At 42.8% G+C, this 16,690-nt stretch overlaps 1 protein-coding gene across 1 annotated transcript in view; it reads left to right on the top strand.

Moving 5' to 3' along the window:
- The window catches only part of ptn (pleiotrophin), a 38,294-nt gene that overhangs the window by 12,574 nt on the left and 9,030 nt on the right, over positions 1-16,690 (top strand). The window contains exons 2-3 of the mRNA XM_034526399.1: positions 15,145-15,239; positions 16,058-16,231. Coding sequence (XP_034382290.1) covers positions 15,146-15,239; positions 16,058-16,231 — 268 coding nt within the window. The 5' untranslated portion in view covers position 15,145. The remainder of the gene's footprint in view (positions 1-15,144; positions 15,240-16,057; positions 16,232-16,690) is intronic.

The following is a 16,690-nucleotide window of genomic DNA, read 5'->3' as shown; positions in this document are numbered from 1 at the left end:
GTGCTAGATGAAGGCGGCGAGGTTAGCCTCCCAATTCCATCTCCTCGTGCCAAATGGCCCCAAAGACAATGCAATAAAAGTGAAGGATTTGTTTCGGCCGAAAATCATGTCCTTGACAGATCAGGGATGTCCAATCTTCCTCCGTCCACCGTTCTCAGTAAATAACGTTGCCCCTGCTTCCTCGATGTCTGGAAATAAGACTGTCACTGGGTCTTGGAACATCGTCGCTCGCTATGCTTGATTCATTGAGGGTCGCGCAGAGTAGGAACTGACTGACACTATCATCGCCCAACCGGAGTAAACAAGTTCAAAATAGGAGTCTCTTTGTCGTAGAAGGATTTCAACAGAAACATTTTCTCACATTTTGCATTGAAAAAACAAGAAATGCAAGTTTTTATGTTCAAACTATCACATATATTGTCCGGAAAATGAAACGTAGCCCCTTCCACCTTTTTAATAAGGGCTAATTCCACATTTATATTCAGCTTACAGTAACGTCCAGCAGATACAAAGCAACGTTAATTTGGAGTTGGTTTCTGGCCACCGTGCCAATGTTAAGTCCAATATTCACACAACTTGTTGCTCTGTTTTGGTCTCCACCGACTGCTGAAGCAAATATCTGACTCTTACGCTGCTAAATGCTCCACTGTGTTCACCAGCTCGTCGCTCCCCTTGTCTGCCTGCGGTTTGGTGTTGGGCAGGTGGTGTGCAGGTTGGAAACAATGTCGATTAAAGCGAAAGACTGTGGGCTGTAATAACAAAACAGTTAGCTTACAGATGATAACTCTACATGTAAAGTGAAAGGTGCTGGTACTGTCAGTCACTTGACAGAATATTCAAAATAAAACAATATTGGTCGGTGGAGCTTTAATTTGTTCTAAAGTTAAAATCACGTTTGTGAGAACTGAATCAACTCTTTTCAAAACATGTTGTATTCAACACCACAAATAGACAGTCTAAATGACTATTATTACAAAATGTTTCTGGAGTGCTCATCGATGACGCACGACTTGAGAGATACCGTATCATTATATGTATTGATTCAGAAGAAAGTAAAGCAAAAGGCTTCAAGTCTCATATTATGTAAGTTTCTCCCTGGCTCAATATATTTTCTGAGAGACAGAAGACTTTTGACATGTTTGAGGGGTTCCGTCGGGTATTTCATGCCTGTTTCGCTGAATGAATTTTGATGGGCTGCTCTGGTCCGGGCGTCTTTAACAGTCCCGACAAGCCTTTGTTCTTCCCCTGTTTTCATGTCTGATCCCCAACAGCCCACAGGAGAAAGCTCTGTCGGCCATGCGCTCCGAAAGCCTTTTCCGTTTGATCAACTTCTAACATATTTGAACAATTTAGGCAGGAAGGAGAGCAGGTAATTCAAAGGCTGCCAAAAGAGTGTTTTGGGGAGATGAGAAGATGCGCGGGCTCGCAAGGAGCGGCGGAGAAATTCGGCTTCATCGTTTCTGCGCCGCCGCATTCTCTAAAACTACCCATCAACATGAACACGAACCCCTAATGCGACTGCCATCCTCCATCTCCCAGAAAGAACACATCATTTGAAATGTTCTTCTCTCTCCCCAAAAGCATCTCTACCTTTCCTCAGCTTCCCTCTCCTCAGGCAATAACCCATCCACCCAGTAGAGGCCAGTGTGTAGCTGATGAGGTCATCCACTCAATGTGACAGCTACACTGCAACACAAAAAAGAAATCTTTTGCAGTGAAGAGGGTGGGGGGGGGGGGGGGAGCATGGATATCATAGTCCAGTCTAAGTAGAATCACTGTGAGGGAATCAATGGAACATTGAGCAGCAGGTAACAAAGAGACAACTTGTGTTTGACAGTGAAGTAAGGTGAACTTCAAAGCCATCTCCGCCCGTCGTTTGATGTAGAAAAACGCAGCGAGCTGCAGAGAATAGCCCCGTTCAATATTTCCGTGAAAAGGAACGATGATGGTGTGTGTCATTGAATACAGTTCCTGCATGAGTGCAGATGAGAGGTCAGGGCCATTGTGGATGGATCATGAGAGCCCTCTACTGACAGTTAAATCAAAAGAAACCAATACCACACCAAAAAAAAAAGTCCCCCGCTTCCAATTTCTGCCGCACATTAAGAAGAAAAATAGACTGAATAGGTGCGATTATTTCTGTGGTTGAGTCATCTCGAAATAAGATGCTCCACTTCATGAGGAAAATTGAAGTGGGACTGGGTGATTCTAATCATCATTTAGCACTAAAGTCTTCGTTCAAACACCCACCTACTGCTGTAAAAGAAATGAAGTCCTGATTTAGTGATCAAAGGGGAGGTGTGGAAAATAACAGTGTGAATATGCTGAAACTGTTAACAGCCTTGAGGAGTGACCAGCGATTTATCTTCAGTTTTGAAACCTTTTATGATTGAAGCCGTGCAACTTTACAGCCTCTTTTTTACAGGTGTGATCCCGGTAGTGAGAAAGAATGATGCTCTTTCCTCTGCAAAATGACTCACGCATGCCTTCTTTTTATTCAAATTGTGACAGATTTAGCAACTTGAATAAAGTAAAATCCCTTATTTATGTGTCGTAAACGAGACAAAAAAGGTGGAAAAACCTGAAACAAGACATTTCAATTTATAGATTGACGTTCATTATTCATTGTCGGCACTTCACACCTCAAGCCATTTTATTCATCGTGGAAAAAAAAGCAAAAGAGCTCGAAATATTCAGTAGTTCATCTCATGAGAAAATCAAAAAACATTTGACACGTTGGTTTATTCACCCACAGGTTTTTGCGAATGCTGGGAAAAGGAAAAAAAAAACAACCTCAACTGTCCGGCTATCTTTTAGTTTCAGACAGGCCGTTAGGAGAATTTGAGGTAGCAAGCAAATCCCGAACATCGTTAACGAGCAACGCGCCCAAAACCCCCGTCTGAGCGGCTCGTCCACATGGTAGCGGCGTGCGAATGAATATTAACCAACCGAACGCAGCAAAACGGGAGACGGGAATCGAACAGCGGCTCTGGATGTGCGTAGGACTGACCGGCGTGGGGAAGGAATCCACAGGTGTTGGACACATGTGGTGCCAATTGAAAGGTCACTAATTGACGTCCTCGGGGAGAAAATAGTTGAGAATGACCACTCGTGATTGCCTCTTACCAAATCGCCCAGGTTAGTGATTAAAAGACCTCAACTCGCTTCGGGTTGCAGTCATCCCTGAAATTGGACGGATATCTCGGTAATGCTTGCGACTGAAAAGGTCCTGTAGAGACAGATTAATATTGTTATTTTAAAATCAATAGGCTTTTTATTTATTTTTTGGAGGGTTTGGCACATCGCGCGCGGGCGTCTCGACGTGCGTCACGCGGACGTCGAACGGTTACCATTTCTCTCCGTTGCTGCCGTGTGATCGGAGGTGAGGTGAGGCCCCCCCCCCCCCATACCCCATCCCACCCCCTGCCTGGAGGGAAATGTACAACTGTTTGCCTTTTTTGCGAGGCTTTCGTAATCGTCAGTCGAGCTTTGTTCCGCTGCCACGCAGGCTACGAGGGAGCCAGCAGGACCGAAGTGCTTCAGCAAAACAAATACACCACACGGTATCTTTGTTATTCCACATCAGAGACCATATAGACCTGCACCTTTTTTTTTTTAATACTTATTCCAAGAAGGGATAAAGAAAAACTCATAAAAAGCACCTCTGATTCACAGTACGTGGGCTCCGGAGAGCACCGCTTGCAACGTGGTAGGTAAATATATATATATATATATATAGCATGTATACTATATATATTCTCCAGCATCTACGCCAACAGTGTGACACTAATACTGTAAACACAACATCACATGTCCTCAAAATAGCGGGGAGAGCTGTCGAAAACCGTCCGCCGCGATTTGTTTTGCCAAAGTGAGCGGCCACAGCCCGCCCACGCGCTCTTGGTTATTGTCTCGCGTCGATGTCAGACAGTCAAAACCAAAACGTCTCATCTTGCGTCTCGGTGACAGCGCAGCTTAGCGAAGACCTTAGCGAGCTAATGTTGTCACCCCGGCTTCACTCGAGACGCCAGATGAGATCCTGCAGGCAGCTTCTGAGAGGATGAGGAGGAGGATGAGGAGGAGGATGAGGAGGAGGGGCATCCTTTGACAGATACCTTCTCTCTCAACTCACACACATATATATATATATATATAGTACACACCAAATGTATGAAAAAGGAGTTATTCTGTCTTCGGATTGGCCACAATATGCTGTATGTGGTGCTGACAGAAACTTTTCTCCTCACATAAGTCACCATTATTCCGAGGCATAAACCTGATGCATGAACTTGTTTAATCAGGTCCGTCGGTTATGTCATGTTCCTACTGCAGGGAGCAGCACATACTCTGCACCCACAGCGCCGTGGCACTTGTAAAATGTCAAAGAGTGATGGCTGGCTTTGAATGACATAGATCTTTAGACCACGTGGGCATATCTTTTTTTATTATCTTAAGGCTGGGCATATTCTTGATTTCTTACCCGTCTAATTTCTACAATAGGGGCGATATACTTTTTTTTACAGTTTAAAGATTGTTTTTATGGGCAGGTTCCTGCCCCTCACCGGCCTGGAGGCATAGAAGTGCCTGCTGTCCTGTTGCACTGCACTGTTTTAGGTCTGTGGGCTGTTTTGAAATAAACAAAAGATGATCCAAAAAGGAAAAGAAAGCCACCTGAAGGATCTCAAACTTCAGGCTAAAATTGTCTTGAGAATAGATTGTAGGAATAACACAGAAAGGATGTTTGTAGTAAACCTTAGAAAATGAAGCAGAGACACGGGCAGTATTTTCTGTTCGTGTCTCTTACCGTACGGTTAATCCCGGCCCCGCACTCGGCTGCTGTGACCATTAAACCGTCTGTGAGAAACTGGTGTGGGATTACAGGTAACTGGAGGCCTTATCTCTCCACCAGCAGCTTTAGTCGCGCTCCCTCTCGGCCTCGCAGTGCGACTCCAGGTTTTGGGGGGGAAGTGGGTGGTGAACCTCTGTGGGGGAATGTTGCCGCGCGTGTGTGTGTGTGTGTGTGTGTGTGTGTGTGTGTGTGTGTGTGTGTAGGTGGTAGATGGAGGTTATCAGAGAATGGAATCCTGGTTAAATCCAGAGGATGAGCAACATCTCCTCTCGGCATTGCATACAACACACCAGAGTCCTGCTCTGAATCGGAGGCTGTACAGTATACCAAGCTCAGCCTGCTGTCATTATCATTCAAATTAGCATCAGAGTCAGCCTGCACAAAAGGAAAAATATGTATTTTAGTATCACGCAGCCAACATGGGATTATTCCGCCGCTCAGTTCACGCCCTCGATGCTGAACTGAAGTGGTCATATAAAAGAGAACTAGTCCACAGATGTCCTTGTGCGCGTCTTTTTGGGAGTATAACCGAGGCTTAAGTATGCTCTTTTTTTCCTGTGTTGGTGGGACAGCGTATACATTTTTTAAGAAATCATACAATTGATGGGAGTGCTACCGCATGTTTAGACTTGGGGTGCACAATAGCAAATGTTAGAAGTAACAAATAACATTTAATGCATGTTGTATCCAACTTTTGTTTTGTTCGACCATAAGAAATGATGAAGGGTACAACACAAATTGTGGCTGCTCATAAACAACATTGGGGATTAAAAAATTGGATTGGGATTGGGATATTTTACCAAATGCTGGGGCCACCATATGACAACTTTTGGGCATTAGGGGCATAGCAGCAAATAATATGCTTATCAGAAATGTATAACTGGCATTATAAACTGAAGGCTTAGGCATCTTAGTACAATGTTGAGATGTTGAGATAAATTTTGTTGCACATGAACACATTTGGTGTGTGAAGGGGAATGAAAGCAAGTTGTAGGGTTGCTATGGCAACTTTTTTAACTTATCTGGATCATAAGGTGTGTTCATGTCATTGTTTCTGTGGCTCAGTTGCCACAGAAACAATGACATGAACACGAGATCGGGGAGAAGGATGGGCGCACACACTTTGAAGTAGCAGAAAGTCTCTCAGCTTCGTACTCAAAGAAAGCTCTGGAGCCCGCAGATGGTTAAAGTTTTATTGATTTGCTGCAAGTCCTTGCGTTTTTGATATGACTGCATCATCAGTCACACTCTTGTTCTCCGTCCTACTCTGTGATCTCTCTGTGTGTCAGACTGTATGTGAGTGTGTGTGTGTGTGTGTGTGTGTGTGTGTGTGTGTGTGTGGGCGGGGGGGGGGGGGGGGGGACCTTTTATTTCATGCACTTTATTTAAAATTTATTTTAAGTGAGTTCAATGCCAACTCTGAGAAGAAGAAAACTTTCTCAAATAAAGTCAACTTTTCTGTGAAACGAGATCCAAAACACGAGTCGTGTCCTCGAGCCGTTAGTTACGGAGAGTCTTATTAATCAACCTGTTTATGCCGTTTAATAAAGCTCTACAGAGGAACAGGAGAACTTAGGTTGGTGCGGCTGTGTTGAAGTTAACTCCTTTTAACTCCGCTCACCTGGACCCTTTTTGTAAGCTTAGGACCGAGATAGAACGGCAACCCGGAGCAGACGGCACAGAAGTGGATTATTCTGCAAGAGTGGTTTGAAAAAGTTGCTCTTCTTATTCTTGTCTAAGCCATATAAACTTATCTGAAAACGTCACTATTGGAATGTATTGTTAATGCAGTTCCAAATAGACCTCGGCCTCCAATTCTCGGGCAGATGAGGCGTTCGCTTTACACGGCTGAACGAATCTTAAGCACCGAATCCTCGAGCCGAACTAAGTATGCCTGAGCGGTGCGTTCGGGGACGTAGCGGAAAAAAAAGGCCGATGCGAAATCTAAAATCCGCAGAAACAAGCATGACGACGACGACGACGACGACGACGACGACGACGACGGGCCACATCTGCTCCGACGTTGTTTACCTCCTTCCACGGTCCAAAGACTGCCGTTCAACTGCAATCTCTTCACAAGCAACATTAAAAACTCAGAGATATGAACGGCATTGCTCAAGTGGACAGAAATACAGCGGAGAAGAGAACAGAGAGAGAGAGAGAGAGAGCGGCAGAAAGGATGGAAAAGAGACGAGGAAGGAGGACGGCTTAATCGAGAGGCGGACAAAGCTGCCCACGCTGTGTGTGCAAAGGCTTTTCCATCCAGCACACTTTAATGAACAAGTGACTCGAGGTGCTTTCGGCAGGTTCTTGAGGGAAACACTCACACACAGAAGCACGCTCGCATTAAGTTAAATGTTGCCTATTCAATTAGACGGACGCCTCTAAATTGGCGCCTTCGGAGACAGAAGGCGGGAGGCGGCGTCCGAGAGAGGGAGGCGCTGACTGTTGATGCTAACAGCGTTGGGCTTTAGCTCTGTCAGCAGCTGTTGGGTGTGTGTGTGTGTGTGTGTGTGTGTGTGTGTGTGTGTGTGTGTGTGTGTGTGTGGGGGGGGGGGGGCCCAGGATCTAAAAGAGAACAAACCTCGGCTATAGCAATCACAAAAGGCACCCAGACAGGGAGACAAGCGTGAGGACGAGGAGCGGCGATAAGACGTCCGTCCGTCCGTCCCCACCACCCCCTGCAGCCGGGGCGGTGCACAGGTGATCCAGGAAGGAAGATTGATGACGTGATCTGTGATGATCCAACCTGCTGCCTTTTTTTTCCAGCGGATTCTCTAAATGCGCTGCCACATCCGTCAGCGTTTAGCCAAGCGAACCCTTTTTGTTCTGACATTTCATCACTCCGCGAATACTGTTGCAGCTCGACTCAGACCGGAGATTGGTTTGCGCGAGATCCCTTCCAAGAATACGTGCTCTCGCCGTTGCTCAAATTAACCACGTTTACAATCTTTGCAGAAAAAAAAACTAGCAGCATTTTACCAATATTTTAGCTGCATTTCATTGCATATACACATAATCAATTTCAGATCCCCCGTTTAGCCCCTGTAAGTGAATTGCAATCAACCGAATACGAGGCCTCCAGGTGCACTCAAACTATGAATCTGTGTCCATAACTTGTTTTTGCTGCTCAGATGTGTCCCAGAAACAGCTATTGCAAGTTCAAGGACATGCTCCATATAAGCATAACTATAAACCGAAATATCCTACAAATTGGTACAAATGTGTTCCTAATTAATAAATTACCAGGATTTAATTGCCACATCAACAACTTGGGGCCTTTGGGACTCACTAGTGTCAACTTTTCGGTCCCTTTTTTAAAAATTATTTCATTTTGGATGTACATGCATTTTGGAGTTGTTCATATGAATCGGTTAAAGGTCAAACCTAAAGATCACCAACGTTTTAATGGTGATGTGATGTATGAATTCAGCACACTGCAGACAGTAAAACTGGATACAGTTCCACTTGTTAAAAAGTTTTGAGAAAACTCCGAATTACTTTAACCAGTGGCAGCCTTTCAGACTTTTTTTTGCCATCATTCACAGCGTCCTAACTTTGAACATTCTCTAATATTTGTTTACCTCTTGAGTCAATGCTAAAATAGGTTGGTTGTTTTTTTTTTGCGGTATTCTGCCAACCTGTCTCCACTGTGAAGAAGCCCTTATTGAAAGTGTAATCCACTTGTGTGGTTTCCCTTGGCTCCCTTTGTGCCTCTTTTCACATGAAATATTACAAAGCTGAATAGATATAAAAGGGAGGGAGGGAGTGGAGTTGCATTTGCAAAGGAAGTTGAATATAGTCTAGTTGTATAATCCTAAAAAAACAAGGGTAATTGATAACCACTGGAGGTTGTCGTATACCAGTGACACCACAGGGCTCATAATGTCCTCGTATGAGTACTAATAATAAAGAAAAAGGGGCCACGGAGATGAGTGGGAAGATAAGCGACCGAGTGGGTGTTTTGGAGGCGTAGATATAATACGATCCACGTAATGGAGGCATTCACGCATAAATAGAAGTCTTCAATTTCAGCTGGTTCAGCTCTGGTGCTCTCACAGACCCATTGTTTGTCATCCTTATTATTCTGTTTTTATCATTATACAAGCCCATCATTCTGAAAACCGCAAACTGAGCTCGCTTTCTCAAGACTTGGCCTCAAACACAACACACACACACACACACACACACACATACACACAGACTCAAAGTGCCACACACACTGTTTTTGTGCCGGAGCGCGGCTCCCTGTGGGCTCCTCCAGGGCTGTTCTGAGAGATAGCGGGGACCCTCTCCACATACTCTCTCCCCCACTGTCTGACCTTTACAAAACACAAGTCAGAAAATGTGTGGCATTTTCCTCTAATCATGTGCACCTTAACACATGAGAAATGGCGGCGCGCCTCAATTAAGGGGTCCAGTAGCCCCAGTGAGAAACGATTATTCACTTTTCTTCAACGGCAGTCATTATCCTGGAGGTGTTATTGCACCGAGCAGCATTATCTTAACCCGCTCTTATATGATTAACCATATGCGTATCTATATTCATGCTGTAACAACTGGTTATGCTTCCCCCCTAACCTCCCCCGAGGTATATGCTGTATTCTCACGGCTAGATATTGGAGCTTTGCTTTTTTTTATTATATTTCTTTTTTCAGAGGGCTCCTCCTGAAGTCAATACTCTTCTCATTTCATCTCTCAAAAGCTCAGCTCAAGGAACACAGAGAAACTCCTTTCAATGTGCCCCGTGTCTCGGCGAAGCAGTCGCTCCTCTTCTGAATCACAACTAGCGACATGGTAAAGCCACTCAGAAGTGACTCCGTCCTTTTCACAAGGACATAGTGCCGCAGTCGCACTCAACCAAGTAGATGTATTTCTGCGTGAGATCACTTTCTTCACGTTTACCTGTATTTTCAGGTAAAGGGCATACATTTAGCAAGAGAGAGGATATAGGCCAGGAGAGGATATCAGTCAAACCGAGATTCTTCAACGTAGGTAGTAGCGGCAAAAACCCAAACAAATATTCAAATATTATTGTAAACAATAACAAACTTCTTTTTTTTGTATTCTTATAACCAAGCTGTAAAGCATTATGACCCTTTCAAACTGAAAGTTGACCACACCCAGCAGGAGTACACCTCCAAGGTACAACAAACAAGGTCTACATGTTACCATACTGTGACCTATTTACATATTTTCCAGGAGACATTGGAGCAACATTAGCATTAATTTGAAGTCTTGGCATGTGTTGTGTACAGGTACAGTGAGATGCAACCAGCAGCTACTTCCTTGTTTTATGGATTGTTTGGTTCAGGTTACTATGACGACTACATTAAGAGATGTCAAGACTTTGTGTTGGCTGTGTCTCAGCTGTGTGTGTTTGTGTTCTTCCTCCAAGCTTGTGCTGGGACCTGTGAGTCAGATGCTTACCTTCCACATAGCAGAGAGAGAGAGGTGAAAATGGTCAGTTCTTTCCTCTCAAGCTCCATTTTGGCACGTGGACGAGGCCCATGTGACCTGTGAGGTCTTCTCCCACGGAGACCAGTGTTCATCACTTGGAAGGAAACTTTGATCGCGCAACTTCAAACTGCCCTCTCCTTCCAATTACACGTTCATTTTGAAACGTACCCCCAAGTGGCTATGAAAAGACGGAAAGGCTAGCGGGAGATTAGGGGAAAAAGCATATAGCACAAGACAAGACGTGCTTATTACAGCATGTTTTGTCTTTGCCGTCCACAACTTTCTCCATTGCACAAAGTGCATATGGGAAATTATGTTGTTTTTTTTTCCTGGCTGGCCTGTTGTTCAGTAGTTGACCAGGAACCTTTACGCCATGGAGCCTGTTTGGCTGCCATCCCTCTTATTACTCAGCAGATGAGATGTACCATCTGTCCCATTTATCAGGGTTGGTTCCCTAATAAATGGGAAAATGTACCATTTGTTGTAAAATATAGATTATAGTATGCTTGCGTGATATTAGATGTTTTTCTTAATTGCTTAAAGTGTTTTGATAGACCATATTAGAGTCTAGAGTCTTTGATTTTTTACCTCCAGGGGCAAAGAGTTATTAAAAAAACATCCATAATTCATGTGCAGCTAAGTGATATTAGAAGCATACATGTGTGCTCTGATAATATTGTGTCCATCATTAACACCACACACCGCAGTGGGGCGGTTGCTTTAATTACATGCTACCCATATGTATCTAGACAAGTTCTCGGACTATGAACTGGAATTTGAAAGGCTAATGGTTTAAATTAAAGAAACTAAAATCCATTCCTCACAGCGTGGTAATGCTCAAAATCTTTTTTGTTCAGCCAGAACAGTTAAAAACACAAGTGACTCACCCCTTCAAGGGTCTTATAATGGAGTCATTAAACTGCATACTCCTTTAATCCTGCCGCCTCCATCGCCTCCTGCCTTTGCAAGCAAAGGATCCGATAGTGGGCCGATAGATAGATTCTCCTTTCATGTACTCGGCAGGCATTACCTCAGTAATGAGAGAGATGGGGAGCATTTTGTATCTGCCGTTTGTCTGGGCTCCAGAGTGGTGGAGCGTCTGGTGTGTATTTGCTAGAGCAAACAAGGAGTCACTGAAGGTCCATTGATTTGTGGGCAGTATTGGCTTTCCTCCTTCGTTACCTTCACCAGGAGCCCACAGCTGTGTCTGGATCAATGAGGCAAATGGAGGGTTTGATAGGACTAATTCTCACTGGCTCATGAGCCACACTGATTACTGGATGTGTATAATGTTTCAACTAAAGAAACCCCCCAAAGTTCAGTTCTCCTGTTGCCACCTTCGCTTCCACACTTTATTAAGCTTCTGACGTTGATTGCAAGCTGTTGCTGAATGTGATCGTCTTTGGCTCCCCAGAGTAAAACATGCTATACATTTATTTTCATCACTCTTGTAAAAAGGACAGTTTCTCTTCTCAAATACTGTGTTTTAAAAAATATATATATTTTATTCAAGCAGAATTGCGTGACAGATGATTTAAGAGTGTGGTATATTTCAGCAGCAAATATCTAAAATAGGGCTGAAAAGATAAGTGATTAATCAATTAGTCGATCCACAGAAAATGTATTTGCTACTATTTTTATAATTGACTAATTGTCTCAGTCTATTATCAAGAAAAAAAACTTTCTCTGGTTCCAGCTTCTCAAATGTGATAATTCGCTGCTTTAAAAAAAATAAAATAAAGATATCTTTTCTACAATTCATTGACTAAATGATTAAAACAAGGAAATAATTGGGAGATCAGAAATAATTAATAATGACATTTCTTGGTGGCTTATAAAAATTGGAATGAATGGCTTAATGCTCACAACCTCAAAAGTAGTCTTTGAATGTGTGACACACCTTGAAGTTATTTATTTAGTATTTTTTTTTAAAAAGTCTTTGTTCCAGGATGTCACATGAACTGCAATTGAGTTGTGCTCGACACCCCATAAGTACCAGAAACTCATATTAATTTTGCAGATTTTAAAATGTACACTACAAGACATTACTTTTTATTTGAAAAGTTTCAACTCACTAAACCTTCAGCTAATAGCAATATCCTGCATTACAATATCTAGCTTAGAATCTGGGGACAGGTTGAGCGATGATTGATGATGCATTTTGTCTTTGGTGCCCGGCTACTTGGGTATCACTTTTAGCAGAACTAGATGAAAAAAAAACTAGATGAAAAAATCAGCAGTATTTCCCAGAAACGACAATGAAGGATGATGTGTCCTGCGGTGAATTGAGCCGATATGAAACCCCCATTGCTTTAGTCAAATTATGTGGGTATGAGTCATGAGAATAAGAGGCTAAATAAAAAGTCCTCTACTCACTGTCACAAAGTGTCAAGCTGTAGGTGTGTCTGACTATTGAAGAAAAAGAGGGAAAGAGCACTTATGGAAAAGCAGAAGTAGATGTCCAATAAGTTGGCATTTCCCAGATCTTCTTATCAAAGCGTTACACACGCCTGCCGATTGATAGTCAAATCCACACAGACATCCATTATGCTGTCATGCTCTGGAAATACGAGCAACACGGCAGTCGAGAGACTTTCATTTCCTGTATTGACCTCAAGAGGAGGAGCAAACTGTTGTCACTTAGGAAGCTATGGCTTGAGAGGAAATGGTTAATTCACTTCCATTCCAAGACTTTCCTTTCTTAAAACCACTGTACGGAGTGCTCACTCAAAGTCATCAACCCTGTCCCCTTTCATGCCGGCACTGCAAGCAAGAAGCCAACACTTTTTTTAACTGAAGGAAACGGTTTTCTTATCTTTTGAAAGGCCACAATGCCTTTTTTCTTGGAAATGATCTTTATCTGCGCGCTTTCATTGGGTTTTCTCCCTGAACTCATTATATGCACTTCTTACAGTTGGGATTCACAGATTTTTTTCCCTTCCTTTTTTGGGTTATGGAGATGAATAGTTTGGAATCTCATAAAAAGTCCACATTAAAAAAAACTCTTGAGACAGACTGTCAAGTATTTAATCAAAAACAGGGTTTGTCTGCACGCCGCCGCAGTCGGTAAAATATGAATTCAATCGTGAAGGTTTCAGACGACTGTTCCTAGCAGGCAGAGTACAGCTCATTATGAGTTTCTAAGAATGCGCTGGGAGACTTTAAATCGTAGGTAGAATGAACAACAATAATTAAATATGAGGTTTGAATACCTGATTTAAGTTTCATAGGCTTTCACCGTCCTTTAAACAGACTAAACTTATGTGAAGTCTTCAGTGAGTGAAAGGAAAAGTTGGGAATGCAAGTTCTTTAAACAATGGGCGAGGAAGGGCGAGGAACCAACTCAAGAATAATTAAAAATGACAAAATGTCCCTACTAGGATCAACCTTTCGACAGGAATTTGAGTCTTTATTTTTGGCGTCGACACACGTTAATTGCTTCAGTCTCATGCTGTCTCTCCTCTCAGAGAGCGCTGGCTCCAGGAAGATTTCTCCCTCTAAAAAAGGAGAGGGGAGGAAAGTCGAATTGAATCACAGTGCATTAGGCTGGTGATAGTGACAGTAACAGCTTTCTGCTGATCCAGAACCAGCTGGAGGATCAAATAATAAAAGGAACTTCTGACTCTGATTATATGGAGGATATTAGATTTGTTAAAACCTTAAACCAGCTATAAAATGTCAGCAGCTTTATGCAAACAAAGAGACAGACGACTAATCACATTTCTGTGTGACAAATCAAAGTACAGAGGCAATTTATTCCCAGCCCTTTTCTCGCTTTCTGGCAGCAGGTTTAATCTTTAATCTTTTCTTGGGCAACTATTTGGACCTCAAACACAAGTATCTTAAACTACAAGCCTCTGCATCTTCTGGCGGCTAAAAAGGGAATACTGAAAATGTAATATTTGCCTGCATTTTAGGGTCATTACTGTCACATGACAATTGGTTGACAAATGTGAAACCGCAGGCAAGAATATTTATCGGATCACCCGCTGTGTGCAAAAAAGGGATCCTTTCATAAAAACCAAATGGGGACCCACTAATAAAAGAAACCGGGTATCCACTCATAAAACAAACAAAATCTAAATCCGCTCATTATTCGTACAAAACGGAGACCCGCTCAAAAAAACATATACAATGGGGACCCGCTCGTAAAACATACAAAACGGGGACCCGCTCAAAAAAACATACACAATGGGGACCCGCTCAAAAAACATACAAAACGGGGACCCGCTCGTGAAACATACAAAATGGGGACCCATTCATAAAACACCCCAATTTGGGACCTGCTCATAAAGTATTCAAAATGTGAACAAGCTGACAAAACACCTCAATCTAAGGTTGTCAGAAAGTGGTTGACTTAACTCACACAATCTGTTTTAGATTTTAACAAATCAAACTTGTGTGTTGGACTTTATCTACCCTTGACAAGGTTTCACAGAGATTGACAGCAAACACATCCGTGACTGACAGTGTCGTGGCATCGCAGACAATCAAAATGTTGATATTGGAATCCAGCACTGTGGAAATGACACCAGATGAGAGAAGGAAATTCCCCAGGCAATTCATCTGTCCCATGAGACTTGGGACTATTGCTTTTCCTCTTCTTCATCCTGTCTTACCAAACAATTGAAAGTGTCTAGTCAGGCACATTTTAAATATTCTCAAAATGTTGTGTTTTCAAAATAGGAAATCATTAATAAACATCTAAGTGGACAAGTGACACTTGACATTCTAAAAAGACTCCTTGATTGCACTGAACAGCACAGGCTGACAACGCTGTAACTGTTTAAAGAAAGCAGGGTTCTGCTCTAACGATCGCCTCGTCTCTCTTTCAGTATGAATAGACAGAAGCAGTGGACACGGGTGGCCGTGATGGCACTCCTGGTGCTAACGGTGATGGCAGCTGAAGGCGGCAAAGCAGAGAAACAAGGTGAAGTTTACAAAGCCTGACAGTCTCTTCAACTATTGAAACATCCATATACATATCCATCTCTGCAGGTTTAGATTTCCTTGAAACGGTATATTAATTTTAAACAGAAGCACCATTAAACACCATTAAATACATGCCATGACTTGTTTGATGATTGAGAAGCAATGTCTGTCAATTAACCTCATCAATATAACAATGCCTTTTCCCCAATGAAGGGACATGCAGTGCTATCACGCCCCCCCCCATCCCATATAATGCTGCACTGTTAGAAATGTTCCTCTTAACAGCTTATTTAGTTGGACACAACTCTTAAAAATATTAGAAAATGGAAAAAGCCTTTGGGGTAGAAGTAATTGGTCTCCCTTGAGAATTTAGCAGAAACAGAAAGCAATAACTTACAAGAAAAGCAAAATAAGTCAGATAATTCCCACTTGGGCAAAAAAAAACAACAACATTTAGCTAATTTAAATTCAAGTAAACAAAATGAATCTGCATTGAAAATTAGCATAACCACTAAACTCATTACATCTGCCATCGTAATCAAAAGTTCAAGAGGGGGTAAATATACAGACACTGCAAGACGCAGTCACCATTTCTTATTTTAATAAAACATGCGTTTTATCAGAACCGTAGATGTGATACTGTTCTGCCATGTTTGACATAACAATTCATATTTCAGACTTGACATGGACATGACTGCTGTGAGACTGGACCTAAAACTACATGCTTAAATACAAAATGTAGTCATATACAGCGAAAAAGGAGTTGTCCTCGTCAATGTAAAAAAAATAAAAACGGGTGTATGTTTGATCCTGCAGGAAAGAAGGAGCGCAAGTCAGACTGTGGGGACTGGCAGTGGAGTGTGTGTGTAGCCAACGAAGGGGACTGTGGACTCGGCACCAGGGAGGGAACACGCACCGGAACCGACTGCAAGCAGACCATCAAGACCCAACGATGCAAGATCCCCTGCAACTGGAAGAAGAAGTTTGGAGGTCGGGAAGGACACAGACATTTCTTAACCGATCTGAAAAGTCAACTTTTAAATAATATTCGTGAATAGAACATTTGGCAGGGATATGTGTCGCCTCACCCACATGTAATGTACACATCTTATAACTGCACGGCTCCCGGCCTTCTCTCAGCCCACATCTCCACATAATGTATGCTGGCCTGTCACTCACACAAACAATGGTGCCGTTTGTACAATAGGAATTAGTAAGCTGGCTAATTAGAGGTAAGAAAAATTAAATGTCTGCTGAGGAAGTGATACATCGACATAATCATCCTGCTTTGTCATTTGCTTTTTGGGTTAGAGACTGTGCAGCCTTCACAGCGGAAATGTCTTGCAGTGACAAGCTTGAGGGACTTTTGTTCCCCCAGTAAGGCCTGTCAGGGAAGAGCCTGCTGCTCTGCAATGAGCCTGTCACGAGTGATGAACACACTGCAGGAAA

This window comes from Cyclopterus lumpus, chromosome 23 (genome assembly GCF_009769545.1).
Source record: "Cyclopterus lumpus isolate fCycLum1 chromosome 23, fCycLum1.pri, whole genome shotgun sequence".
NCBI classification, from domain to species: domain Eukaryota; kingdom Metazoa; phylum Chordata; class Actinopteri; order Perciformes; family Cyclopteridae; genus Cyclopterus; species Cyclopterus lumpus.
This window is presented reverse-complemented; position numbering and strand designations above follow the sequence as displayed.